This window comes from Zootoca vivipara, chromosome 1 (assembly GCF_963506605.1).
Source record: "Zootoca vivipara chromosome 1, rZooViv1.1, whole genome shotgun sequence".
Classification (NCBI taxonomy): domain Eukaryota; kingdom Metazoa; phylum Chordata; class Lepidosauria; order Squamata; family Lacertidae; genus Zootoca; species Zootoca vivipara.
In genome coordinates, this window is record NC_083276.1 from 27,152,454 (window position 1) to 27,180,300 (window position 27,847).

The 27,847-nt window shown below is 41.3% G+C and overlaps 1 protein-coding gene across 1 annotated transcript in view; it reads right to left on the reverse strand.

The window, feature by feature from the left end:
- Positions 1 to 27,847, reverse strand: part of NRXN3 (neurexin 3) — a 1,204,733-nt gene that overhangs the window by 133,473 nt on the left and 1,043,413 nt on the right. The window contains exon 15 of the mRNA XM_060282978.1: positions 7,905 to 7,991. Within this exon, the coding sequence (XP_060138961.1) occupies positions 7,905 to 7,991 (87 nt within the window). The remainder of the gene's footprint in view (positions 1 to 7,904; positions 7,992 to 27,847) is intronic.

The following is a 27,847-nucleotide window of genomic DNA, read 5'->3' on the forward strand; positions in this document are numbered from 1 at the left end:
TGAAGAAGTGTGATTCATGTTCATGCTATTTCCACATATTCAGTTAGAAAAATGACAACTACAATTTTCACACGATAAACCCAGTATGAACTCACCCGGATTTATTTTATATCCTTGGTCAGAATGCAGTCTTAGGATGTACTAAATGCAATTGGCTGTTGAGCAAAGAATCACACTGGCCATGTTTCAGAAGACAAAGCAGTATCAATTCAATCATCCAATCCATTTCTCCCCACATTTACACACACATGCCCATTCCCCTCCCCTCCCTCCTTCTCTGCTGCACACTAACCACTTTCTTCCTCAAGTTCCCCCTGAAACATGCCAAAGGCCACCATGTAGTAGGGCACCTAAAGTCCCACTTTCCATTCCCTCATAGCCAGTGGTTAAAGCAGATCAGAATACGAGGGGAGCTCACCAATTTTGGTCGTCGTGGCAGGTCTCGAAGTCAAGTGGTGATGCGGTGTTGCATCATCTAATGGTGACAGGATGGATAATGGGGAAGAGAATGGGGACAAGAGAAGAAATGTATCTGAAAGGAGTTCCTATTCCCCAAGGAGGACCCTAGCTAACCAAGCAAAGTAGATATGTATGTGAAATTCCTGCAGCTTGAGATGGTGAGGTGCACATCCCCTTGTGATTGCAATTAAATATACGTATATATAGAGAGAGACTTGACCAAGATGGGTTAGTGTACAGATGTAAAAAAAAAAAAACAAATTAAAAAAATGGTAAGGATTGAGATACTCTGTCTTTGAAAGCAGAACAATTTTCCTTTCTTCCCTCATAACTGTCCCTGCTTTCCTCACAGTGCAGATCTGTTACATGTAGTTTTAGTGCTGGGACACTATGTATGGAAGAATAGCAATTTTTGCAGGACTCATTTTTTTAATATAAAAATAATTGCCTCAGTGGTAATCTCAATCTACTTTATCAGCCATTATTAGATAGTGGAGATGATTGTAATAATATGGCTCTGTTCGTAGCAATTTCTTTCAAGTAATGACATGATGGCTGCAGTTATCACATGGAAAACTATGATGGGCTCTCATTAAAATAGGCCTTACAATTCAATTCACAGATTCCCTCTTTTTGGAGTATCATATCATCCCATTTTCTCCCTGAAACTTGCATTCTCATATCCATCCCACGGGACCCACAGGGAGTGGCATGAACTCTGGGAACGTCAACCAAGACAGATACTTATCCACTTCCAGTCTCTGCTTAAAGCAGAGGTGGGCCTGCCATAAACAAATGTTTTGATCCTAGAATTTTTCCAAAATTTGTCATAGAACTTGGCTTTCTAATTTGGCTTGCACAAGTCTCCCAACCCATCTTAATCTGCAAATTTCTGAGGAAAATAAGCTCTCTTTGGAGGAACTGCACCCACAGCAAAGCACATTCTGAGGAATTGTGGAGTCACTGAAGCTGCCCAAATCTATAGACCCTTTTATATTCTGTGTAACTGCTTCCTTCAGCTCATCTGATTCTGGGTGGGATTGTTGTCTAAACTAGAGAAAATGGGTGGTTTTGCACATTGCAAAGCCCAGCGCTTCTCCTCCTCTCACTCTTCCCATTTCATCACTTCTGGACACTACCAAATTATTACCCCAGAGCATTCCACCTTCTATCCTCCCCCAACAAAGTAAAAGCTAACTTGAGGCCTATCTAGATGTGCATCCCTCATGTGAGATGTAGGCAGAAGCAGAGTTGTCAGATTCCACCTGTGCTTTCTGTTCATTTGATAGCTCCGAAAAGATGGGAGAATGGGGCAAAAATAGATATACTGCTCAGAGATCCTTGGAGGATGGGGAGATTGCAGGGGGTATATAATGTTCTGTATCTAGCAGTTATGGGGCAGGGGACTGTGTTTGCTCAGTGTTCCTCTTAGCTGCAACTTCTGAGTGGCATTTGCTGAACTTCTTGTTGCAGTTGGAATATAGCTACAATAGGAGTGGCCTTCTTCTGAAATATAGGGTCCAGTATAAGATTTGCCCTTACCCCAGGCCAATTTTGTTGCAAAACTAGGGCAAAGACACAGCTGAATGTACCAAGGACGGGCTGCAGATCTTACTTTTTCCCGAAGAACTCCTTCCACTCCATCTTAGTTGGCATGAAGCACTTAGAGTGCTAAATAGTAAGAAAGAGCGACTAAATGAGAATTTAGTAGACAAAGCCTCTTTAAGTTTTGTTTTCTCCTTCTTCAAGTAAATGAGAGGGCCTCTTCTATGCTGTCCTTTCCCCTTTCATTAGAAGTGTAAGCATTCACATTGTTCTAACATGTTAGCTATATCTACTCCAGGAAGATGAACTAATTCCAAAAAAAATATGTGAAGTATGTTATGTCCCCCTCTTGAGTTATGGGTTCTTCAAGTTCAGGAGCTGAACATGAGGCATGCAATGCAGTGCACAGCTACATTTTATAATGTAGCACTGACACTGAACATGTGTGTTTGCTACAAAAACCAAGGATAAATCTCTAGGGAGACCTACTCCTAACTTCAAACTCTTGAGTGAGGCGTCTCTGCTTGAATGGTCAAGTGGAAAACAATGGGCAAAACGAAAGAAAAATGTAGAGAGGAAGCATGCATAGCTGAAATGTCACGCCAGACCTCTATCTCCTCTTTCACCTACTTTTGTGAATATCACTCTTCCAAAGTAAACCTTTTTTTTTTTTTGCAAAGATACTCTCTATTTCAAATACACCAATGAGGTGATCAGGAGCTAATCAGCGTGGTGCAGTGTTCAAATTACATGGCTTCTGAATCCCTCCTTGTTTGCACTGTGCTGATTGACATGGCTCACAAAAGAGGAAAGCGTTTGCTTGCAAATGCTTTATTAGGTTTCCCTGTGAAGTTTAATTCTTTAAGTTTTGATCTGGTTAAGAATCCACAAACATCTGTGTAATCTGGTTTTGCAATTGACAATATGTCAGGACAAATCTGAAACAACTATTCATCAGAACACCAACTGCACTAGCAAATGCATCAGTCCAGTTCATAGAACTCAGCTGGATTTGGGGTTTAAGCCTACAACAAGCCTTTATTCTGGATAAGCAGCTTTCTATCTAAAGCTGCCATACGTGGAATACTAGCACTAGCCGCTGATTGACAGTAAGGGTGTATGGCCATCTCCCTTTCATTCTAGGGCCAGCCACCTAACAAACAAAGCAACCTATTCTATTTTAAGTCATATGATATACAGTACTGATCCTTCCCACACACAAACACAGGCATACGTACATTTTTTGAATTATCTTACTACCCACTCTGTTCTTTCAGGTCAAGGAGGAAAACACTTTAGGCTGATACCAAGAACACGCTTATGGTCCCTCTCCCATAATGCAAACTTAGGCATTTACTTTTGGTGTTGGGATGCTGCTCTTACTATAACGGACACTGAGCAGCTCCTGGCTGGGCACTCCACTGCTACTCATGGCTACTTGACCTGGGTCAACTCACAGAATAGCAGCATAACCTGCAGAGCTTGCATCTCCAAGTATTGCCTCTTAATGCTTTCTGCTCTGCAAGGAAAGGGAAAGCATGAAAGGGGAAGTGTGTCCTTGAACACAGACTATTGGCAGCAATGTAAGGGCACAGGTGGTTCATGCAGTAGCCCAAATCTCTCTTTCCAAATTGGTGCATTGGCACTGATTTCCTTTTCCTTGTTTCCAATCTACCTTTCAGTAGAGGCATGTGATTCCTCCCCCCCCCTTCCAATATATATATCACAGCCAATATCACAGCCAATATTGGGATGAGTGTGCAGGAGTTGATTTCACTTTCTCTCTCTTACACAAACATATATACTGAGTTGCTCCTAAGCACCTGTAGTTCCAAATAAATTTTAATTTCACTTCTGTTCCCCAGCTAAACTGCACTTACAAACAGAGATATCACCATACAGGAGAATTAGTCTTGTTCCCCATTTTCTGAATCTGTACAAATTGAATTGGTAAAGTGGTTTGATTAACACAGCACCACCTTAGGCATGTTTACTCAGAAGTGCATCCCAATGCATTCAATGGGGGTTACTCCCAAGTAAATGTGCATAGGACTGTAGTATTGCTAGAGGATTAAATATTACAACAGAAATCCATTTTAATTGTAAATTCCACTTATGCTTTTTGTTATTTTTGTATCTTTCTTCCTGTCTACCTACCCCTTGCAATGGCTTTATTTCACATGGAGAAACAGCTCTGGAATTCCTTTGAAAAGTTCTTTTAATTACCCTTGCCCCCACTTATGTATCTTCAAAATCAAAGGCGCATAAGTGCTTAACAATACTTAAGCACTACTGATTGAAATGGGACTCGAGGGCACCTACGTCCCTCTGGATTACATCCATTGTGTTAATTGGAAATGGTTCCATTGTAGGTCTATTATATCTGGCAGAGAGTTATACGCTGTGCTGTCTATCTCGATAGATTGATCCATCCATCTAGGCATCCATCAATTTATCATGTTCCATTTTGATAGCTATCTACCCTTGCACTCATCATCTTTACGAGGTCTTCTGACATAAGACTTTCTTGATGCATTAGGAAATGAATGAATGACTGGATGGGCAGGCAGGTGTAGATGAATGAATAAATGATAGGCTGGTGAATGGGTGATTCCCCCCCCCACCTGCTGTTTCTCATATATAGTGGCAACTGAAATATCAAAAAAATACATTTTTTAAAAAAATCTTGACATTATATATCCCATTGCATAATACAGGTACACTAAATATTACAAAATACTTATGACAGATTGTCTTTTCGGCTGACAACATGTATCAATAACTGCCCAGCTCACCCCCATGCTTCCTAGAAATGTTAGAGATCTCTGGAGCTGCTGTTTTCTTTAGAACCTGCTGCTCTGATGTGTTGTTTTTTTTAAAATAAAGAAAACAAAAACAAAAACCCTCAAAGCATTGTCATCTTCTTCTTCTTCATCATCATCATAATCCACACAACAGCAAAAACATCAATTTCAGAATTCCAAGGTGGTAAACACATATAAAACACTTGGGCATGCTCATTTCAGGCTTGGGGAAGCAATGGGGGAGAAAGACTCAAATCAATGGTGAAAACTACAGAGAAGGAAAAAAAATGTTAAAAATAAGGATGGGTTTCTCAAGCACATGAGCGTCATCACAGCATCAGGCATGCAGTAGTCTTAACAAAAGCAAGGCTGGCATTATCATTAGTGTTAAAGGGACTTTATTTGAGATTATCAAAACAAAGTTAACCACTTTTTAGTCTGAAAAGGTTTTAACTTTTAAAAATCTTTTCTCACGAACTTGGGTCAGATCACCAAGACATTAATCATTTTTAGTGATAATAATTGACATTTATGCAGTGTTTTGGGGGGCACATCTGGCGATGCACCAAGCAAAAGGCATCTCACCAACCATGCATGGTAGCCCAGTGACCAGGAGCTTAATAAAGACACTGGCTTTGTTACCTACCTGGGACTAGAGCGGAGTTGGATAGAGGGAGGGATACATTGTATGGGCCTGTTTTAGGGTGTTTAGAGCACTTCATATTGTTATATCACTATAAAGAGAGATCAGTATTATTATTATAGCAGCAATACCTGACATTCTGGGGGCGCTGGCAGAGCCTAAGTGCCCTGGCCAGGCTTGCCAATGTTGTTTTCGTCCACCTATGACCCCAGCTGCGGGTTATCTGACAGCAGAGGCTGGGTCTGGTAAGCCACCTGGCAAATTCTCAGAGTGCCTTGGAAAGCACAATGTAGCATGGCTCTCAGACATCACGAAAAATTTGGATGGCGGGCATCTTCCCAGAGTCAGCCTCTGTTGGCTTGTAAGCCCATGCTTGGGGGAGCGACAGTTAGGGGCCCCATTAAGACCACTAGCCTTAATTATGTCCATAACAAGAGAGGTGATAGGGGGTTGCTATGGATCACTGCTGGGCTCATGGCAGAAGTAAGATTTGAACACTGACTGGAGCACATCATCTACACAGCACTAAATTTCAGACTTCTCCAATCAAATTTCCTCTTCCTCAAGTGATCTTCTTTGGCGTTGTCCTGAGGCCTCCTTCTTTATCCCTATGTCTTACTTGATAAGCTGTTTAATGGGCAATCTCTCCTCTAAAATCCTTACCAAATTCAGTTAAAGTTAAAAACTTTAAGCAAACTTGTCTTGCTGCAATTACACAAGTCCTCCTATGACCTCATAGTTTTTAGGCCAGCTACAACTATTAATAGGTTCAGCTCAGCAACAGAAAAGTAAACAAGATGTTTACTCAGTACTTGTGGAGAATTTGTGAATATTTTTTATTTTCTTTTTAAAATATTCTGATACAAATAGATCTGAAGACAGCAGTCACCCCCACATGCTTTTTCTTTCTTTTTTAAAAAACCAGAAATTAAAGTCTGGTTCAGATTTCCATAAACTTCATAATTTTGGAATCATTTAAGCTCTGTAAAGGAAATCAGGTTGGGTGCAGGTTTCAGTCTCCAACACAGTATGTGCAGTGCTTGATACACAGTACTGATTTCAGTGAGCAATGGGCTTGGAATGAACTAGTTCAGTTTAATCAAGTTCAATGAATTCGTTCAGAAATTTCTGAACTGCTCCTGAAAGGATTTCTCCTAAATGCCAAGTGAACTGAATGTGAACTGAAGTTCATTTTGGTGAAGATGATTTCTAATGTTCATATTTTTTTTTACTCTTTTAGACTCTTAAAGCTTAAAAATCATAAAATCATTGGGGAAAATAAATGAAACCATTTACATTCTGCTGTATTTTATATTTTAATACAGCAGCTTGTAACATTCTGAATGCTGAAGGAAAAATTGATGGAGATACCGGTAATTTGGATGAACTTGAACTAAAAATGAACCAAACTAGTTCGTTTTATAAGGAACCAACTTGAACGGGACATGCTGAACCAGAACTAGCTCCTTTTAAAAATGAACTTTCCATGCTTTGACACTGGATCACTATTCTTCTCATTTATGTCCATTCTGGAAATCTGAATGGAATTTGCTCGTTATCCATGTGCAGCAGAATTCCAGAAGGAGTTCTGCATAGGGGACAACTTTCCTTGTGGACACTTTACATAGAGCTATAAATCTTTACATAAATCTGCCAAACCACATCAGAAGGCAAGTGGGAGATTTGGCCCTGCAAGTAAAACTCCACAACTTTCCATAGAGCACAGGAAAAAGGATAATTGGAACAGTGTGAATGAATAATCTGAAAACCAAGGAGTTGGGACAAGATGACCCTTTGGGCCCCTTCCAACTCTACAATTCTGTTTCTATGATATGATTCATTCATATTTAACATAACACCCACCTCATTCACTCTCTTCCTTTATTGTAGTTATATGCAAATATTCAGAATTGCTGTCTTAGGGTATGACTAGTGGGGGATGAGGACCCAAAACAGATTAACTATGTTATAATGATTAGGGCAGTCACACACCTGAAATATATTTTACAGATTATTAAAATCTTGAATGAAGTGCTTTCCAAACAACCTCTAAAGCAACTTTGATGCTAAATATATAGATGTACTTTAAATATATATGTTTTTAAGGGGAAAAACAACAAAGTTCATGCAGTGGTTAAATTGCCATAATACATATTGTTGCTTTGGTTGTTTCTATTTATGTTTAAAGTGGTGTTTTAATTTCTGCTTCTTTCTTCATTGCTTTTGGATTGCAAGCTTAGAATTCCGTCCCTTTAACTTCATTTTTAGTAGCAATGTATTATAGCATGATTTATCAACATATGGCAGGTGGAAGTTGACACAAATTATAATGAAAATTAAAAGAGTCATTTATGCAGCAGGCGATTCTAATTTAAGAAACATTTATTTGCAGGCTTTAAAAATGAGGGTTTAGAATCAAATGGATTTAAAATGAAAGTTTTAACAACTGTTACCTTTTTCCTGCAGCCATTCCTCTACGGGCCGGTTATATTTGAAGGGGATTTTCTGTTTTACCAATTGGAACGCAGTATCAGTGTTGCCTTTAAAGTTTAAAAAACAGCTTAAAAACAATCTGAAAAGTCAATGAAATAGTTAAAAAACATCCTAGACTTGCTTCTTTGCTTTTATTTATGAAGGTATTTAAATATACAGAACATGAAGAAGTATATTAAGGCTGTAATTAAGGCTGTAATCCTATACACCTACACCTGGGAGTGAGACCCACTGGCCCAGTGGTGCTTACCGTACTTTTGCGTAGACATGCATAGAATTACACTGTTATTCTTTTAATGTGGTACAGAATAGTTAACCTTTCATTTCCTGGAGTTTTAGAAGATCAGGTGATTAAAACATTGAGACAAAGATTGTGCCTTTTCTATTCCTTGCATGATTAGCACTGATAGGCAAATGTAACCAATTGTTCCTCTATCTCTCTCCATTTAGCCAATTCCCAATATTTTATTATTCTTTACTGTTTCCTGATGTGCTAACCCTTTGCTGAGAATTTCAATAAATCTGCCAAACCACATCAGAAGGCAAGTGGGAGATTTTGCCCTGCAAGTAAAACTCCACAACTTAGAACCTGAAGGAGAAAAGGTTCTGTTGGCCTCCATTGAAGCCTCTCAGTGTTCTCCTCCTGCCAGTAAATAGAGCAAACAAGACTGTTGCAGCCTCGGTCTTTAGAGTGGAAAGCACTTCAGGAGGTACAAAAGAAAGAAAGTTGAACTACAGTTCAGAACCACACTGTGTCCAATTCTGGGCACCACAATTTAAGAAGGATATTGATAAGCTGGAATATGTGCAGAAGAGGGCAACCAAGATAACAAGAGTCTGGAAACCAAGCCTTATGGGAAGCAGTTGAGGGAGTTGGGTATGTTTAGCTGCAATAAGAGTAGACTGAGAGATGTGGTAGCCATCTTCAACTATCTTAAGGGCTGTCACATGGAAGAGGAAGCATGCTTGTTTTCTCTTGCTCTTGAGGGTAAGGCTCGAGGCAATGGCTTCAAGTTACAAGAAAGGAGATTCCAACTTCACATTTGGAAAAACTTTCTGACACTAAAAGCTGTTTGGCAGTGGAACAAACTACCACGAGAGGTGGTGGACTCTCCTTCCTTGGATGTTTTAAAGCAGAGGCTGAGTGGCAATCTGTCGTGGATGTCTTAGGTGAGATTCCTGCATTGCATGGGGTTGGACTAGATGACCCTTGGGCCTTCCCAACTCTATGTTTCTATGATAGCTATTTTCAAATATCTGAAGGGCTGTTACATGGAAAATGGAGCAAGCTTGTTTTCTTCTGCTTTGAAGGTAGGATCTGGACCAAGGCCTTCAAGTTTCAAGAAAGGAGATTCCGACTAAACATCAGGAAGAACTTTCTGATGGCAAGAGCAGTTTGTCAGTGGAACAGACGTCCTTGGAAGGTGGTTGTCTCTCCCTCAATTGAGGTTTTTAAGCACCTGTGGGTAATGCTTTAGTTGAGATCCTGGCACTGCAGGAAGATGGAATATTTGAGCCTCAGGGTCCCTTCCAACTCTACAGTTCTATGATTTTATTTTTCTCCAAATACATGCAAGTGGAACTGAAAGCACTTCAGCTGAAGATATGCTGAATCATTTCCCTTCCTTTCTTTTAAAATAGTACAACCCCCCCCCCCCAAATACTTATCCTCACAGTGATGGAAAACCTTCTGCATCTCTTATATGAAGGCTCAAAGGGACTCACCTTCTAGGGATGTAAAGAGTTGTGTTTGCAGCCTGGTCCCTCAGGTTCAACTCAGGCCTTGAGCTTGGCTTTTGTGCTCACTGAATGTCTCCATACAGAATGGCATTGCAGTTCCGATCAGCTGCCTAGCATTTGTGTGGCAGTAATTCATATCTGATTTTGAGCCTTCATCTGTGTTAGCAGTCAGTTTACATTTGGACGTCAGATCTCTTTCTTTCGGTTTAGACATGGAGCAGGACTACAGGGTGGAAGATTCAGGTTAAATCCTCCTGCCGGGACATTTAAGAAGTGAAAGCTCTGCAGTGGGGTTGGAGCAAAGGGCAGGGATCACAATCAGCTGCGAAAAGACCTGCTGGCTGCAGGGAGACAACTTAGCACATTCATTCCACGTTTGCCCTGATCAGGGTCTCTTGCTGTAATCTGAGGGAATGAAAGACTTTCGCAGGTGTGTGCCATTAAATGCAGGACTGACTGCTACCAATAGCAGGTCCCTTTGAGGTAATTAAGCACTGCAGGCACATCTCTGAACTTGCTACTATACTTGTGCCTCAGGCCCGGTGTCAACCTGGCACTGCCCTATAGCTTCTGCTATTAAGACTTAAAAGGCAATGTAAAATCGTGGAAGTATGTTCTGTCAATCATGTTTCTAATCGCATTAGTCATGTAGGAGGTTGCCTCAGGCATGCAGATACACCTGAAAGGATGTAGCCAGCAACCCAGAATAATATGAATTCTAATAAAAAAAAGAGAGATCAAGAATACAATTACTTTGGAATCACTTCACTGACCATTCAGCAGGAGCATCCCTTATAAGTGGTCAGAAGACCACTCTATTATTTCTTAGTATATGTATAATAACTGGTGACTTGAGGCCTGTGCAGCAGAGGGACTGAAAAAGAACATGATGACGAAGAACAAATTGCCGAGTCTGAACCTATATAAACCAGCTTAGATAGGCAGAAATATATAGCATACTATTTTTAAAAATGTGCATGCATTAGGGAATGTAGACGTCTATATAGAAATTGTGGAAATTAGGGTGCCAAAGAGAATCAGTTGTTTGTTAGATTAGGTCTTTGGCAGTATTTATGACTTGAACAGATAGAAAATAGTGAATAAGTAGAGCCAGTGTGGTGTAGTGGTTAAAAGCGGTAGACTCGTAATCTGGGGAACCGGGTTCGCGTCTCCGCTCCTCCACATGCAGCTGCTGGGTGACCTTGGGCTAGTCACACTTCTTTGAAGTCTCTCAGCCCCACTCACCTCACAGAGTGTCTGTTGTGGGGGAGGAAGGGAAAGGAGAATGTTAGCCGCTTTGAGACTCCTTCGGGTAGTGATAAAGTGGGATATCAAATCCAAACTCCTCTTCTTCTTCTTCTTCTTCTTCTTCTTCTTCTTCTTCTTCTTCTTCTTCTTCTTCTTCTTCTTCTTCTTCTTCTGGAAGAAGTGGGCAGTGAACCTCCCTCTGGACCAAATAAATCATTGTGAATTCTCATCTTGGGTAAAGCTCTCACAGGTCTTCGTGGGTGCTCAGTTGCAGCAGAAGAGAGGGAAGCCACCCCTCAGTTCCAATAGTAGAGTGTATGGAGGTGTTCTCATTTTATCCTCTGGCATCTCCAGCAAAGGATGTCAAGCAGCAGGTTGAGGACCAGTGGCTGAGACCTTGGAGTGGTACTGCTGGTATAACTAGACTTAACTGGGCTAGAAGGACCAGCAGTTTGAATCTGTTGTATAAGGCAGTTTTTCATGCATGAGCTTTCCCAACAGAAAAAAAAAAAACCCACACCCAAGAAGAAAAACGTGAAAAGGGCTATACAGTGGTTACTTGTTTGCGTCCAATGCTAGTCCTACTCAGAGCAAACTCATTGAAAGTAATTGTCATGACTAACTTAGACCTATTAATTTCAATGGATCTACTCTGAGTAAAACTTTGTTGGAGAAAACCTCAAATGGTGGTAATATTACTGTCACATTCTGGTAATTCCCTTCCAGCAAGGAGGTGAGCTAAGCCGAAGCAATGGCTTCAGGGGCTGCGTTCAAGTTCAGTTCCCACAAGGTTTGGCATTCAAGCCTAACTGCTGCCACCAGCCCTGCTACCTACTTCAGTCACATGATTGGGCATGTACACTACTCAAAATGAAAGCGGAGCACTTCATTTCCCATTGTTCATTCCCAACTTCCTGCAGTAAGTCCAGTCAATAAGGATTATCACCATCTGGGATTGTAGCCAGTGATTTTGAAAATGCATTCACAATGGTGGCATCCACTCCACTTTACAGGTGGTGCATTGCAAAATGGCATGGCAAATGCTAAGCGACATTTGGTACTTTTGGCTCTTAATTACATTTTAGAAAGCCAAGGTAAAGAACAAGGGGTCTAGTGGAATGGTACTAAAATATTTTGCTCAAATTCCATGAATTTAAATTCAATATACTTTACATTGAAAAATGTATAGCATACATGCATAAGGTATCAAATCCTACAAGAAAACTCAAAATGCCTGCTTCAGTCAAAACCTAGACCTTCTTCAAATCCAGGAAATGCATGACTAGTCTCTACCACATCTTTAAAGATTTTGATTTTAAATTTATGTTTAAGTTTATGTTTTATTATTGTTATTTTGCTTTTTTTTTTGCAGAAAACAACTTTCAGTAATCCCATACCTGGAAAAATGCTAGGAAAAATCAAATGACACCTGAAAATTCAAGTAAGTTTATACTGCAGCATTAGCATCTTTTCATGTTCCTTTTTAACTTTATTTTTCCCCATTTATATGAACCATTATTCAGAAAGCTTTAAGAACATGTGCATGAGAATGTGCTCATCTCCGTACTTCATGGACAAGACTGAGTTAAAGGACAAGTTTCTCATTATCACTGTACACATAAAATATTCAGTAGAGAAGGAAACTGTGCCAGTTGCAAAAATCTCATTCATTAAAATATTCTTTGCATTTCAAATTATTATTTTCCATGCAGCAACTTTAATGAAAACAACACAGACTTTATCAGGAAACAAAAATACTTTTACAGGAAAAATTACATTCAACCATAGTTCATAAAATGATTGGATAGTTTGATTGGTCATCTTAGAGAATTAACATCATAGCAGTAGTACTTTACGTGACCTTGGGCTATATGTTGTACCCTGAAGCACAGCTCTATGAAATAGCCACCTCTTTAATAAGCATTTGATTGTTTGTATATCAAGTGTGGAGAACCTTTGGCCCTCCAAGATGTTGTTGAACTACAGCCCCCAGCAGCGCCAGCAAGCATGGCCAATGGCTAGGGATGAAGGGATGCAATGTCTTGAGGACCAAAGGTTCCCCACACCTCAGTTATATTTTTGGAGTCAAAATCTGATTCTTGACAGAGAGAAGAGACATTAATGGAAAGTGTCTATACAATAAAGTACCAATGGAATCTTCACATGTAAGTGGAAAGACTGCGGAGACCAGACTCATTATTCATAAAACATTAATAATAATATACTGATTTATTTTTGCTACTTGTGGCCAAAGTGATTTTAAAACCCTTTCCCCTTTGTACATACCTGCTTGCCTCTTATAATCAACCCCCCAGTAATCCATTCATCATTTGTATCTTAATGCAAAACACATTACGGGGAAATAATAACCGTTGAAAACATCCTACCATCTTCTGCCTGATCCATATTTGGAAGAAAGAAGTCATCAATCTAGGAATGTTGCTATCACCACCAAACTGAATTCACAGGCTTTTCTGCAAGTATTAATATCATCTTATATTGGATAAGTATAATTCAGTAAGTTTAAACTACATCTGGTGAAGGGCTGGAGGGAGGCTTCCATAGATTATAACATTATCACGGAGAAAGTCTTCACTAGTTATGAGGAACGGATATACAAGTGATTCACATACCCCTGCTGCAACTGAAGGAGGAAGTTCTGTGTCTGTCCTATGTATGGTCATAAAATGTTTGCATACCCCATGCATATCAACAGAAGAGTGACAAAGAAATTTCCTGTCCAGATGTCACATTGGAAGCACAAAATGCAGACATACAATGCTATCACACCCCTATATCTAGCGCTTTTTCAGGGGGAACTCACAGGAACTCAGTTCCAGCACCTCTCAGGTGGGTTCTACGGTAGCACCTCTCAGGTGGGCATCATTGCCGTTTTAAGAGAACAAGGGTGGTTGGTGTTCATGGTGAGTTCCGGCAACTATTTTACTAGAAAAATAGAACTGCATATCCCAAGCCATCTGAATGAAGAGGATATCATTACACATATAATTAGCATGACTGAACAGGTTCATATAGTTATATAGTTAAGTATATAACTGCTAAGAAGAGTCTACTAAGAAGAGGAGTAATGTCAAAGAAAATAAACTTTGAGATGATAGAGTCCCTCTTCTGAAAACCAGAAAATTTATTAATAAATTTGGTGATGTATATCCCACCGGGTCTGTCAGCAGAGTAGCAATCACCTTTCCTGTGTGCAGGAGGAGTCATGAGCTCACAGGAATCATCCCTTCTAAAACTGCGCTGACTGCATAAGCTGTTACAGTATATGTGCATATTGGCCAGGAAAGTTCTTCCATGCTGCTTCTGACACCGAACATTAAAGGATGAATATCTTTTGTTTGAGCCACAAAGCAAATATATTTTCTAAAATTCCAGCAAGAAGGTAAATAGAAGATAGACCCAGCAAAGATATGCACATCCCCTTTGCTAACATGGATAAAAGCAGTGTGAGAAGGCAGGGGGACAAAGAAAGGCCTGTTCATTTCACCTGTGAAATCTATGCTGGCCAGGCTCTAAGGCCACATCCATACCATAGGTTTAAAGCACTTGTACCCTACGTTAACAGTCATGGCTTCCCTCAAATAATCCTGGGAAGTGAAGTCTGTTAAGGGTGCTGGAAATTGTCCCTGTGAAGGGTCTCCTAACAACTTTCAGCACCCAGGATTCTTTGGTGTGAGCACCACAGACAGTACTCATCTCTGCTGATGGAGGGATACTCTGCCCCATCCTAACCCACTTCAATTGGTCTCACTCTGTTAGCATTTTCCAACTCTTACCACTCATATATATTTTTTCTCATTCAGCATTTCACAAAGATTCTTCTCTTGCCACAGCTAAACGGTGTGTTTTCTTTCTTCCCTCCCTGCCCCTTTAAACAAAAACTCAGACGATCTCAATCCAGACTTTAGTTCATGCTGCCCAGTTTCTAAGCCAAAATGGGTTCTCAGACCGCAGAAATAAAAGAACAATTCAGACACTGACAGACGTTGCATCTTGGTCCGAACACTTTTACCGCTGTTAAAAGTGGAGTAGAACGGCTCAAAAGTTCCAGTAAATTGCACTGGGCATTTGCTTCCAGGTGGGAATATGAATACAATCCTGATGTGCTCTCTTCTTCTTGAAGATGCTAATAAGAATGGTTGCACAAAACACGCACACACACCTGTTCTAAATTATCAAGGCAGGCAGTGCAATTTGGCATCCAAGAAAACAAAAGTAATGCTTCACAGTGACGTAAAAGACATGTTTTTAAAGGAGAAATTGTGACTAATATTTATTTCTAAAAGATACTCCAAGTATTTTTTAATACCACCCTTCAATCATATTCCCTAAAGTGGCTTAGAAAAAACCCAATACATTAAAATGTAAATACAAATAAATAAATAAATGCTAAAAGATTATAAAAGCAACAAAAAACAGCCAGAAGGGTTAAAATCACATCGAAAAAGCTGAGGAAAAATGAGAAGAAAATAGGTACCAGGCGAACCTAACTACTTTAGGGGTAGTATTCTACAACTGGGGTGCTATTAGTTTTGTGTAAATTGAGACAGGGGATTTTTTTTTTTTGGCCTGACAGGTCAGATGCTAATCTGCCACCACCTCCACAGGCCAACTCTGACAGGTGGGCAGGACAACCCACCTATCAATCATCTGATGGCATAATGATGTTCCTTGCAGAACCAGCTTGTTGCTAGGTTCTTTGGACAACAGATTTGCAAGCCCTGTGCCAGGTGGTGACCACCTGCCTTTTAAAAGGTGATTTGACAACGGATCAATCAATGCCTAAAAGCCTTGATAGCTGAATAATGATCTCCCCCTCTCCCTGCCATGCACCTCAGGCTGAGACCCTACCTGCCTGCAGACTGTCTCGCTAGAGTGGTGCATGCTCTGGTTATCTCCTGCTTGGACTACTGCAATGTGTTCTACGTGGGGCTACCTTTGAAGGTGACCCGGAAACTACAACTAATCCAGAATGCGGCAGCTAGACTGGTGACTGGGAGCGGCCGCCGAGACCACATAACACCGGTCTTGAAAGATCTACATTGGCTCCCAGTACATTTCCGAGCACAATTCTAAGTGTTGGTGCTGACCCTTAAAGCCCTAAATGGCCTCGGTCCAGTATACCTGAAGGAGCGTCTCCACCCCCATCGTTCTGCCCGGACACTGAGGTCCAGTACCGAGGGCCTTCTGGCAGTTCCCTCGTTGCGAGAAGCCAAGTTGCAGGGAACCAGGCAGAGGGCCTTCTCAGTGGTGGCACCTGGCCTATGGAAAGCCCTCCCATCAGATGTCAAAGAGAGAAACAGCTACCAGATTTTTAGAAGACATCTGAAGGCAGCCCTGTTTAGGGAGGCTTTTAATGTTTAATAGATTATTTTATTTCATTTTTCTGTTGGAAGCCGCCCAGAGTGGCTGGGGAAACCCAGCCAGATGGGCGGGGTATAAATAATAAATTATTATTATTATTATTATTATTATTATTATTATTATTATTATTATATATCCACGTCAGCATAGAAATTTGGGAATATGCCCTACCACTAACCTACGACCCTTCCCCCCCATATCGTGGTTGGCTAGTGCACTCATGGCCACAACGGGATGTTGAGGCAGTTAGGAACAGCATAGTGCTCAACCTAATTTTGGCCATCCCCTCACCCCACCCCAGCCATTGGTAGGGAGAAGGGTGAAAGCAGAAAGCCTCCAAAGACAAGAGCCAGGCAAAATTCATTGGAGTTTCAAGTAACTTCTCAGAATACCAGAAGTAGGAAATGTGCCTAAAACTTCCTTATTTCCATATTTTATTGCATTTATATCCCATCTTTTCCTCCATGGAGTTCAAGGTGGTGTACATGGTTGTCTTCCACCTCACTTAATCCCCACAGCAACTTTGTGAGGTAGGTTAGACTGAGACTGGGTGACTGGCCCAAGGTCACGCAGTGAGTTTCATGACCATGGAGATCCGAACCCTAGTCTCTCAGGTCCTGGTCTGACCACTCTAACCACTACACCATGCTGGACTTCATGAAAGTCACGTGAATGCGCCTCCCCAAATGGATGAGCAGGTAATCCCTTGAAAAAGAAGGCACTCAGTTCACTGTCAGGAAATTACAAATGACAGATGAAGGGGCTGTGTAAGAGCAGACCATAAAAACTGCTGTCTTGCCCAGCCAAGCCAAACTCTTATGGCTTCAGCACTTATCCCAGGCTAGTCAGATCTTGAACACTATTACGGCAAAACTTTAAGGGATGGTGATAATGTAAGTCCATTGTGTCCATAATTCTGAAGATGGATGCTGCTGCTTCCACTCCTCAGTGGTTCACTAGTAGAAACAGGGATGTCATAATAAACTTCCCAGCTATCGTAATTCTATACTAACTAGCATGAGCTTAAGATCGGAATCAAATATGTCAGATTTCTTTGGATAAAGGGGGGTATATAAATTGAAATAATAATAATAATAATAATAATAATAATAATAATAATAATAATAATCATCAGTGCATCCTGGAACATTGTACAGTCAAACCTTGGTTTACACCTACCTCTGTTTATGACCGCTTCGGCGAGCGACCGCCGCGGACCTGGAAGTGTTTACATCCGGGTTCTGCAGCATCGAATGCACAGACACGATCTGCACAGCTCGCGCATGTGCAGAAGCGCTCTATCAGCGCTTTGCGCACATGCAGAAGCATGCCTTCGGGGAGCGATCGCTTCGGCGAGCGACCGCCTCCGCGGAACGGATTGTGGTCGCAAACCACTGTACTGTGTTTTCAGGTTTTCCTTGATAATGTTGTTAGGTTTGTTATTCCCTGCAAATAATAATTTATGTTAAAGCTGTTTTTAGTCTGTCCACAGAGTAGTCCATTTGAAAATTAAAGGAAAAGCCCATAAACACCGAGAAGCATCAACTAAGTACAGCTAGCATTGTAAGAAATTGCCTGGCCATCTCGTTTCTTTCCCAACTTTTGCACAGACCTATTAAGGTAACCTACTTGTGCTTCAGTTTCCTCACTGATAAAGCATCATTAAGGGACTTGAACAGAAGAGCAAACTATTTTCATTATTCAAGTTTGCTTCAGTTCCCAAGTATTTGTCCTTCTTCTCACTGCATTCCTTGTTTGAAAAAGTTAGAGAACTTGCTATTCTGGTTCAGCTTTTCTTTTCTGTCCTCTCATTTCCTCTAGTCCACGATGACCTTGACCTCCTCTTTCCTTCTGATCCTGCCATTTCCTTTAAGCCTTGCCTTCGTCTTTCATTCCTCTCATTGTGATGCTTTTATTGTCAAGAGCTGAACTTCACACCAAGGCTACCTCAACCCACAGGCTTTGGAACAAAAGATAACATGGGCACTAAAAGGCACCCGGAACAAGAGACAGAATTAGCAGGCAAGACTGCAGTGGAGTGAGAAAAGAAAGTCAACTAAAGTTAGTCCTATGATCACCCAAGTGAACTTGTCCCTAAGTTTCTCCTGGCCTCAAGAAACCTTTATGATTACAAAAACCATCCTACTTCTTAACTTCCACTTTTCTGCTGAATCTTTCCTTTAAGTTCCCTGGCACAAAAATGTACACCATTCCAGATTCTGTAGTGTATAACATCTATACTGGTAACTTTATAAGGATGCTTAAGAAATTTTGCTGGCTGTGAACCACAAGTTAGTTAGTGACCAGACTAAAGCCACCAGTAGGCTTCATGGCTGAGTAACTACTTGAATCCCAGTCTCCCCGTTCTATGTCCAAAACCACTACCCACTACCTCACACTACCTTACACTTAATCCTCACATTCCACACTCCAGAATATTTGAGTGCCCTGAGCTTGAGTGGCAGCTCACAGGTCAAAAGGGTGTTCCTGCAGCTTAGACCCAGGTGCCAAAAAGGATGGCAGCCATAATCAGGCCATCAACAAGGTAAGTAGGCAATGGGCTAATGTCGGTACAGCAGGACCTTGGACAGCTCTAAGCTGACAACTTCTTCCAACAAGAGGAAGTTGCCCTATCTACCTCTCAATGGTTCCTTCTCCTTTCTGGGAAGTAAGTCAGAAAGATTCATCTGGGCTGTAGCCAGGTGCATTGTGGGTGCATTGTGTGTGTTCAGGAACGGGCACTGGGAGACATAGGACCTTCATGGTGAATGTGCCAGTTCCTCAGGGGAACCCAGATCAGTAGTCTTTGGCTTAGTGGAAGGGCCCATGTCTGGTGGGCCTTCTGCTTGTTCCGCTGGCCCTCCTCCTGATCTAGTCTGAACAAGCCAAGTACCAACATCAACAAGTTTCATAGTGCTTATGAAGCAGGAAAGGGATTAACTGAAAGAGTATTCGTATAATATACCTGATTTCTTTTGAGCAACTCAAAATCCAGCTAAACCATTAGAACTTAAAACAACAACCTGAAATTGACATAGAGGGAAAGCAGCCAATCAGATCAGGAACTGTAAAAATAAGTGCTGTTTAATTACAATTTAATCAAAGGTGTTTTGTTGCTTATTAAAATTAAGCCAGTTTATTGCCAAGGACAGGTGGAGAAGAGGAAGTTAAAACAACCCATCTGCCTTTGTAATGGAATATTTTTTTAAAAAGTCATGGAGACATTACTGAAACTTTGTTTAAAAAACAGGATAGGTAAATCAGGTCCTCATTTGTTAGTGTCCACTATGGGCTGGTGTCTCTGACTGGCCCCATAGCTATGAAATGGGATATGTACAGAGTAGAGTAAGGTGGTATTTTTATTCTTAGAATTATAATTCCATTTTGGCTACAATGGAGTAAACAGGGACTGTCTGCAAAAAATAATAATGGTGTTATTCATTGGAAGGTGCCAAAAGTTGCATAAAACATATGGGAGATAACAGCTCTCTTTAGGCATGACAAAACTCATAGTGTATAGGATTCCTGATTTTGGAGGAGCTTGTAAGGGCTGCCTCTCCCCTTATGATCTGACCTGCGATCATGGAGGCCCTTCTTTGTGTGCCACAAAAGGAGAGCAGCAAGATGAGAGCAGCAAGATGAGAATGGGCCTTTTTTGGGGTGGTTCCCCATTGGTGGAATGCTCTCACCAGGGATGTTCACTTGACACCCTCATTACATATATTTAGGCACAAGGTGAAAATGTTTCTCTATAACCAGGCCTTTGGCTGATTTAACCTTCAATGGCCTTCAATGTGTTTGTGGGAGGGGGTATTACAGGTTTTACTGTGCATTTTGTGTTCCCATTTTTTATTTCTATGCTGTGAAGCACCTTCTGACCTTCGGATGATAGGCACTATACAAATTTAATAAATAATAATAAATAAATAATAATAATAAGTAGCACATACAGGAAAATCTACTTACAAACCCCTTTCAGACCTTGCTGGTCAACATAGCAAGGCCAGAGTGAGGCCTCCTCAGGGCCAGCTCAGACATTAAGCAAGATGAAGCAGCCAACTTGGGCGGTGAAAGCCAAAGAGCTGACACCCCTATGAGCGCTCTGCCATCACTGGAGAAAAGGTGCCAGTTTTCATCAAGATCTCACCGGAAACCTCCATGGTTATCGCCACAGGTAAGGGAGGCTTTGGTGTTGTGGCATGGTGCATTCCTGTTCCGTGTCAGGCGGAGAAACAGGATGTGCTGCCCCTTCACCTCCTCCATGCTTAGATTATTGTGGGCAAAGTATGCACACTCAAGAAGACTTCTCCTATTATTTTGAACAGTTGGTCCATGGCCCTCAGTTCTTGGCTGCTCAGTTCAGAGCTCAGTTCTTTCCCAAATCCTGCAGCGAGATCATTAACCTAGGACAGAGCGCTCTCCAACAACTGACCCTCTTCCTTTTAAACAAAAACATATTGTTTCATCCAAATGGCTTTGTGTTTTCTGCAGCCTTTCTTTGAGCAAAGGAAATGCTGACGTGTGTCTAAGCTCCTTCTGTCGCCACTGCATGTCATCTGGGCTGGGCTGGGATTGCAGCTGGCACTGTTCTTTCTGCAGGCAGTGGGTCTGGAAAGCACAAAGTTATTGCTCAAGCTGCCAAGCCCTCTGGCCAGCTGTTTATTTGTGTGTGTGTGTGTGTGTGTGTGTGTGTGTGTCTTCAGAATATTTGTTATTATTCCATTTGACCAGAAAACTGAAACAGAAGTAACCTGACAGAAAAATGTAGCAATATTAGTACCCGGAGGTTCTCTGAGCTGAACTGTCACACACAATTTTCCCATTGCGCAATGATCCACATAGGCTGCTTCTCCATCTCTGCCATAACACCCCCTCATCACATAAGGTTTGCAGTCAACAGCATGAAAACGTCATAAGATGATCTGCAGGTGAACCAGTAATAATTAATCTCACATTGCTAAAGTAAGAAGAAATGTATCTGTGGAAAAAGGATGAATGACATCACCGGTTCCCACAATGCCTATAATGGCCATGTGGGTCAACAATTCATGTCATCCTTTCCCCTTAAAAGAAGGGGGGCGGGATAGTTCACAATGACAATGCACAGAACTGCATCACATGCTATGTGTATCAGTCATGTTTTCCCACCACATGAACAGATTTCCCCCTTCCTTTCTCTTGTTCATTCATTCTCATTCTCTCTCCCCCACCCCAACCCTCTTTTCCTCCACTGTGGCAACCTACAAAAATGTGATTGTTGAACTCCTGATGGCAAGGAGCAAAAGGGAAAAAAAGAATTATTTATTCAAATTATGCCTGGAAAACCAAAGATTCAAGAACACATATAAAATGGGATTTATTTTTAAAGTGAGATAGAATTTTTGGCATATGCCATATAAGTGGATTACAGGATGGTTCCAAAATACTCTTCAAGTATCTCCCTGGGTTTTGTTTGTTTGTTTTTGTTCTGTATGAGCTGCTCTTGTTTCTGAAGTGAAACCAAAGCATCAGAAATACTCTTATTGTTCTGTTTCTTTCTGTTTCCAAATTTTGAATAGTACACTTTTTGCAGTTGCTGCAGCTAGTTTTAGAGCCCATGTGCTGGAGTAGTGATGAGTACTGTATTTTTAAAATTCTGCTTTTTAAATAGATTAGGTTGAATCCAACAAAGTCATTGCATGAATGGAACATGCACCAGTGGGTTGGTGGGAACCCCAAACCAGATTCTGGTATGGGGACATGGGGTAAGGAAGGCCTGCTTTGTGAGCAGAAGGTGTTCTCTGGTTGTAGCAAGCTGTACCTGCTCCTGTACCTGCTCCCTGATCCTTTGTTGAGTGGAGATGGCAGTGCCCATTGCATGCACAGCACGAGTTATACCAATGAGCTACAGTCCCTGGCTTTGGTGTTGTTGTTTCTATATTTATATTTCTTACATCATGGATCCCAAGGTGCCACAGATGTGGTTCTCAGGTGGCGTGATCCATTCAGGCACTGCCAAGACACAAACCTACTAAGATTCGCAAAGGTGGTGTTCTCATGCACCTATGCCCTGTGTACATGCATACAAACTACATTTGCAGAAGTTTCTCAGTGGGAAGAGGTGACTGTATGTACATGTGCTACCCAATCATGTTTGTGTTTCAATTTAGCTTTCATAAATCTGATGCACACATTATAACCCCGGAGTGACAAGCTACAATCAGCTCTTGATTTCAACTTGTCATGCTTTAATCGTTCCTCTTGGCAGATCTTTCAACATATGCTACAGCACCATCTTCTAAAACAGGCATTTCCCCCAATGCTGTTTTATTAACTCCGTCTTTTAATTTATTTTGAGCTTATTATAAGATGCAGTCAATGCGTCTGAAGAGAGGCTGTCAGTCTCCGATCCACATGGCTGGGAAGCATTTGAGGGCTCATTTAAGTCCCACAAAATGTGTAAGAGATGAAAAATTAATCAGTGAAAACACCAGTTATGAAAAAGCACCATTAGGGATCTTCCCCCAAAACCTTCCTTAAAATGGGGCAACCCTCGTAGAACCCTAGTGATGGATTGAAAGGTAACAGGAGTATCTGTGGCATGCCATGCTCAAAATCAAGCTATTTTGCATTTCATATTCCTTAATAAATACCATTCTACCATGCCACCCATGACAAATGCAGATTAGAATCTCCACGGATTTAAAAACAACAACACACAAGTGAAAATAGCCCTCCTTCCCTTGTTTCTTATGATTAGGGTTATGCACATCACCCTTTTCAGATTGAAGGATGACTCATAAATATTTCGAAATGTAGCAAATAAATGTAATAAGATTTTCAAAGTGGCAAACAAGCTTTACACTAAAAGCAACCATAAAAACGCAAAGCCAATTGAAATAAACAACCAAGCCGCTAATAAAAGCAAAGGTACGTGCATCAGCACCATAACCCTAAAATCATGCTCAAAAGCCGAGAGGGTGTGTGTGTGTGTGATATTGTACCAGAAACAGGTCTTTGATAATAGATGCAGGGTGGACTTAAATCCTTTACTCTTGACAACTGACACTTCTCCAGTTTTCACAAACCTCGTCCGTGTCACATCTGAAGCAATAACCTGAATGGTGAAGTCCATGGATCAGTCTACATTCTGCCATCAGTTCCTCCAATGACTAGCCACAATTCTATACATAAACATCTCTCTTCCCCAGCTCTCTTATTTGGTCCCAAAGGTCTCTCTGCTATATCTCATCTTTAGGATCTACAACAGCCTAGGCATTATCAGATGAAATAGCCCCATCATAATCTCACACTTCTGTGTTTTGGCTAATTCCTTTACAAATAACCTTGAATCGTCTGCATGTCCTCTCCTCATATCTTAGGAGAGAATCTCACTTTCCCCTTCAACCCCTCCCCCACAAATATTATCTTTTGCTGTCTTCTGGGTGGTTATGTTTAATCTCAGGATTAAGCAGAAGCCCGTAGTTTGCCTTGAACAGCTTATCAGCTTCCAAGAGACATTTACAAGGAGAGAAAGGCTCTGGTTTTGATAGCAGTAATTGTATTTAGCTTGTAAGATACAAGGCTATTTATCTCATGTCTGGGAAATCACAGAGGAGGGAAGAATGGAGAATACTGGCTGATAAAAAAAACGAAACAAAAAAACCCCCACACTACATAGAATCAAAAAATAAAAAAGGAAGTCAAGAAGAAAAGAAACAACTTCCCCATGGCACCCCCAAGTGGGAAGGTGCTCTAAGAAATGGACTAACCATTGTATAAAATACGACTCTTTTGGGAAAAGAGATAAAAGAGGAAGGTGTGAGGTGAACAAGAGCTGGACGAGAAAGGAGACATATTCAAGGAAATTAGAATTCAATGCAGTTCAGACTCCATGAATCTTTGCTGCCTGGTTGTAGAAGCATTTGACCCCATTTTTTGAGCTGCAAAGAACAGACCCTCCCTTCACAATGCTGAGGCCTGCTCCCACTTGCTCCTCGGCACCTGATCTACAATTGCTAGCTGGAGAGGGAAATGTTTATGTTATTTATTTTTGCATTTATATCCCATCTGTCTTTCATAAAATTCCACAAATGGGGCAGTGTTCCATCTAGGAACCAACCATCCCTATATCTGGTCAGCGGATGGGACATTGTCTCGGAACTTCAACCCCAGACTGGCAATGACCCTGGGAGGTTTCTGTTTTTCTCTACAACATACAGTTTGGTTCGATCACCTGAATCCTTTCAAATATTTGCTCTGTAAATGACTTTATGCCAAGGATGGAGAAGCTATGGCTCTCCAGATGTTGGACTCCAACCTTTTAGCGCCAGAATGTGGCTAATGACCAGGGATGATGGGGGTTGTAACTCAACAACATCTGGAAGACCACAGTTCTACACACTATTGCTTGCCTGCAGGCAGAAGTTCCGTGAAAGAGCAAAGGGGCAGGTTCAGTCCCTGGCATCTTCAGTCAGGGCTGGGAGTGATCCGTGCCAGCAATCTGGAGGAAGTATAGACAATGAGGAACTAAATGGGCAATGCTTTGAGTCAGTATGACAGCTTTCTGTGTTCCTGTGTTCACCATGGCATGAATGCCATAATCCAGTGACTGGGGTCCCTGGGAAGCTTATCAGGAGTTCATCAGTCACATCAGTAATGAAGACAAATGGCACAAAATACATTTTATATACCATAGCAAAATATTCCCATAATGTGCAGCTCCAGAGGTGTGTTAGGTGTGTCTTGGTCCAGCAATTAGAGATGACTCAAGCATTACATCATAGGCAGTAAATGCTTTTTAAAAACCACATATTAAGCCACATTTAAGTGTTATTTTAACAGATTTTCCTCAACAATTCTACATTTGTTTTTCTTGCAAAACATACCTTTTCAGGTGTATTTTTAATTTTATTTTATTTTTAGCCCAGAGCGGCACCACAATATTTTGAGAGAAGTGCAAAATTCAAAGGCCTATTAAGTTCTGAAGGATTGCTGTGATCCCATGGGAATTCACAAGCAGTGGCGGAGCTTCATGTCCGGCACCGGGGGCGGAGAGCAGGTGGGGGAGGGGATGGCGTGCGCCCCGGGGTGGGACACGCCGCCTGCGGGGCATGGCACCCAGCATAGGTGGGGTGCCAACCGCGATGGCACCCCACTGGGATCATGCTGCCAGGAGTGGTGCATTCCCCCCGCACTCCTTTTCCTCCACCAGTGTTCACAAGGATCCAATTAGTCAGACATCCCTAGCCCATATACAGGTTTAGGACCTTACATCAGGTCTGATGACTTGTCAATCTAGCCCACTACTGTTCTTCAACTGGCAACAGTTCTTGAGTCTTTGGCAGAGGACTTCCCCATGACCCGGTACATCTTGTTAACTGAAGATGCCAGTGATAGAACCTGAAGCTTTCTGCCTGCTGATCTGCAACTGTGCTATGGTCCCTTTCTTACCACCTTGCATGGAAAACTGGGCCAATTAACGAATTAATAACAGCATCACTTTCTTTTCTAGCATGGCTATTGGTTGTGATGGAGCCAGATGAGGCAGGATGACTCCCTACAGAGTAAGGTTTTGGGGGGGTGACTTTTTAAATTAAATACAAGCTTTGAAAACAAGTGTTTGTTTAAAAGGCAAACAGCTTCTCTGAAGCACAACACTACATTATTACAGGTGGTTTGGTTTCCACTAGGGCTCTGTCCAACCCCTCCCTCACCTCTGTTGCTCTGAAGGATGCTCAGGCATCACATGGATGAATAAACATACAGAATACAAAGTTTGTTTTAATGTACATTCCATTTCTGGCAATGCCCCAGATATATTTTGTAAACAAACAGAGAAAGACAGAAAGGGTTGAGGAAGCCTCCTGTCTCAAAAGTAATTGAAACATAGGTACCTATCTTATGTCCATGTCAAGGCAAGATATTTATTTTTAACACTTCTAAACCATCTTGGATTCTTTCCTTACTTCAGGATTCAGGGGTGGGTTGTTGTTGTTTTAGTCTTTTTTTATAGTGAAGTCCAAAACATGACAGTCTTTGCTGTATGCAATAAAAGCATGCCAGAAAGAGGCGTTAATGACTTGTATTAGCACCCATCAGGAATGTAGTTCTAGATGAGACAACATTCTCCAAATCACAAAGCAATCTTGGAGAAAGCACTCAGTACTAGGGAACCTACAAGTTATTCCACTTTATTCTCAGACCACGTGGGGTGTTGCATGAATTCTCACACGGGAGGGTAATATGAGAACAGGGGAGAGACAGGCATACAGTCATCTGTTTCAATTGCATTGCTATTTTTGATCCATGCATTTCCCCGTTACTGTTACTAATGCCCGTTGGAAACACATATATAAAATAATCATTAGAATCATAGAATCTTAGAGTTGGGTCATCGAGTCCAACCCCGTGCAATGCAGGAATCTCAGCTAAAGCATCCATGATTGTTCCTCTGGGACAATGGACTCACAAAGCCAACAACTGTTCTGCAGTCGCAAGTTATGCTCCACAGGCATATCTTGCAGAAGCTAATAGGCCTGGGTCAGGTATTAGTTTGCTACGTATGCCACCCCTGAAGAAGATAGTTGCCAGAACACCTGGGGGAGTTTATTTGTACCAACAACTTTTTCCAGCAAAACTTGGAACTCAAAACACAGACCCTCTCTGTCTCATTTTTGCTTTTCAGACCAATTTTCTTGCTGCTCCCTCCCATTTTTTTTTAAAAAACTATCTGTCCCTTCATTGTTGTTATTCCCCCATCTCTGGGTCTTCTTCTGTCTTGAAATAAGTGGCTGAGCCCCATTATTCTCTTCTACTCGCTCAGAGGTTCCTCATTTAAGAATTTTCACAGGACCAGAAAGCTCACTCAGTGGCACTGGGATAAAATAGATGCCTGTAGTTTAAGCTGTGTGGCATCTAAGGCAGCGGAGGCATGTTACACAGATCCATTCTCGCAATGGCTATTGTATGGGCGAAGCCATTAATCACACTGAAAATGCTTAATAGGGATAAAACCAGCATTGAAGATTCAGGTACGGGGTTCTACCAAGACTCATCAGCTGTTTTAAGGGTCATTGTAGAGATTGTCTCTACATGGTAAATTCTAATTCTGCTTGTGACTCTCTTTAATGTTCCGCCTAACCCCTTCACTTTTGAAACATTTGTAATCACTTTGTGTTTGAAGCATCTTTGTAGAATAGCTGTTAGCCAAACTCTACTGAAAATAAATTACTTTGGGGTTATTCATGAACATTTCCTGAAATGTCTAGAGGCTCTTTAATTACCTGGCTATATTCACAAAACCCAGAAACCGAAACAGCAGACTGTAGTGTTCCAGTTTGAATTATCCAAATTTTTTGATTATCCACATTCACCATACACTACTATGTTTAAAATAGCTCTATGTAACTAGCACTCCTGCTTGTTTGAACTTCTAATTATCCATATATTTCAGGTGTTCCCACTCTTACCAAGCCATTTAAATTACATGAGGTTGTGTTGTGTATCCCTGTATACAAAGAAATGGAATGTAAATAAGTCCTTTGCAGCA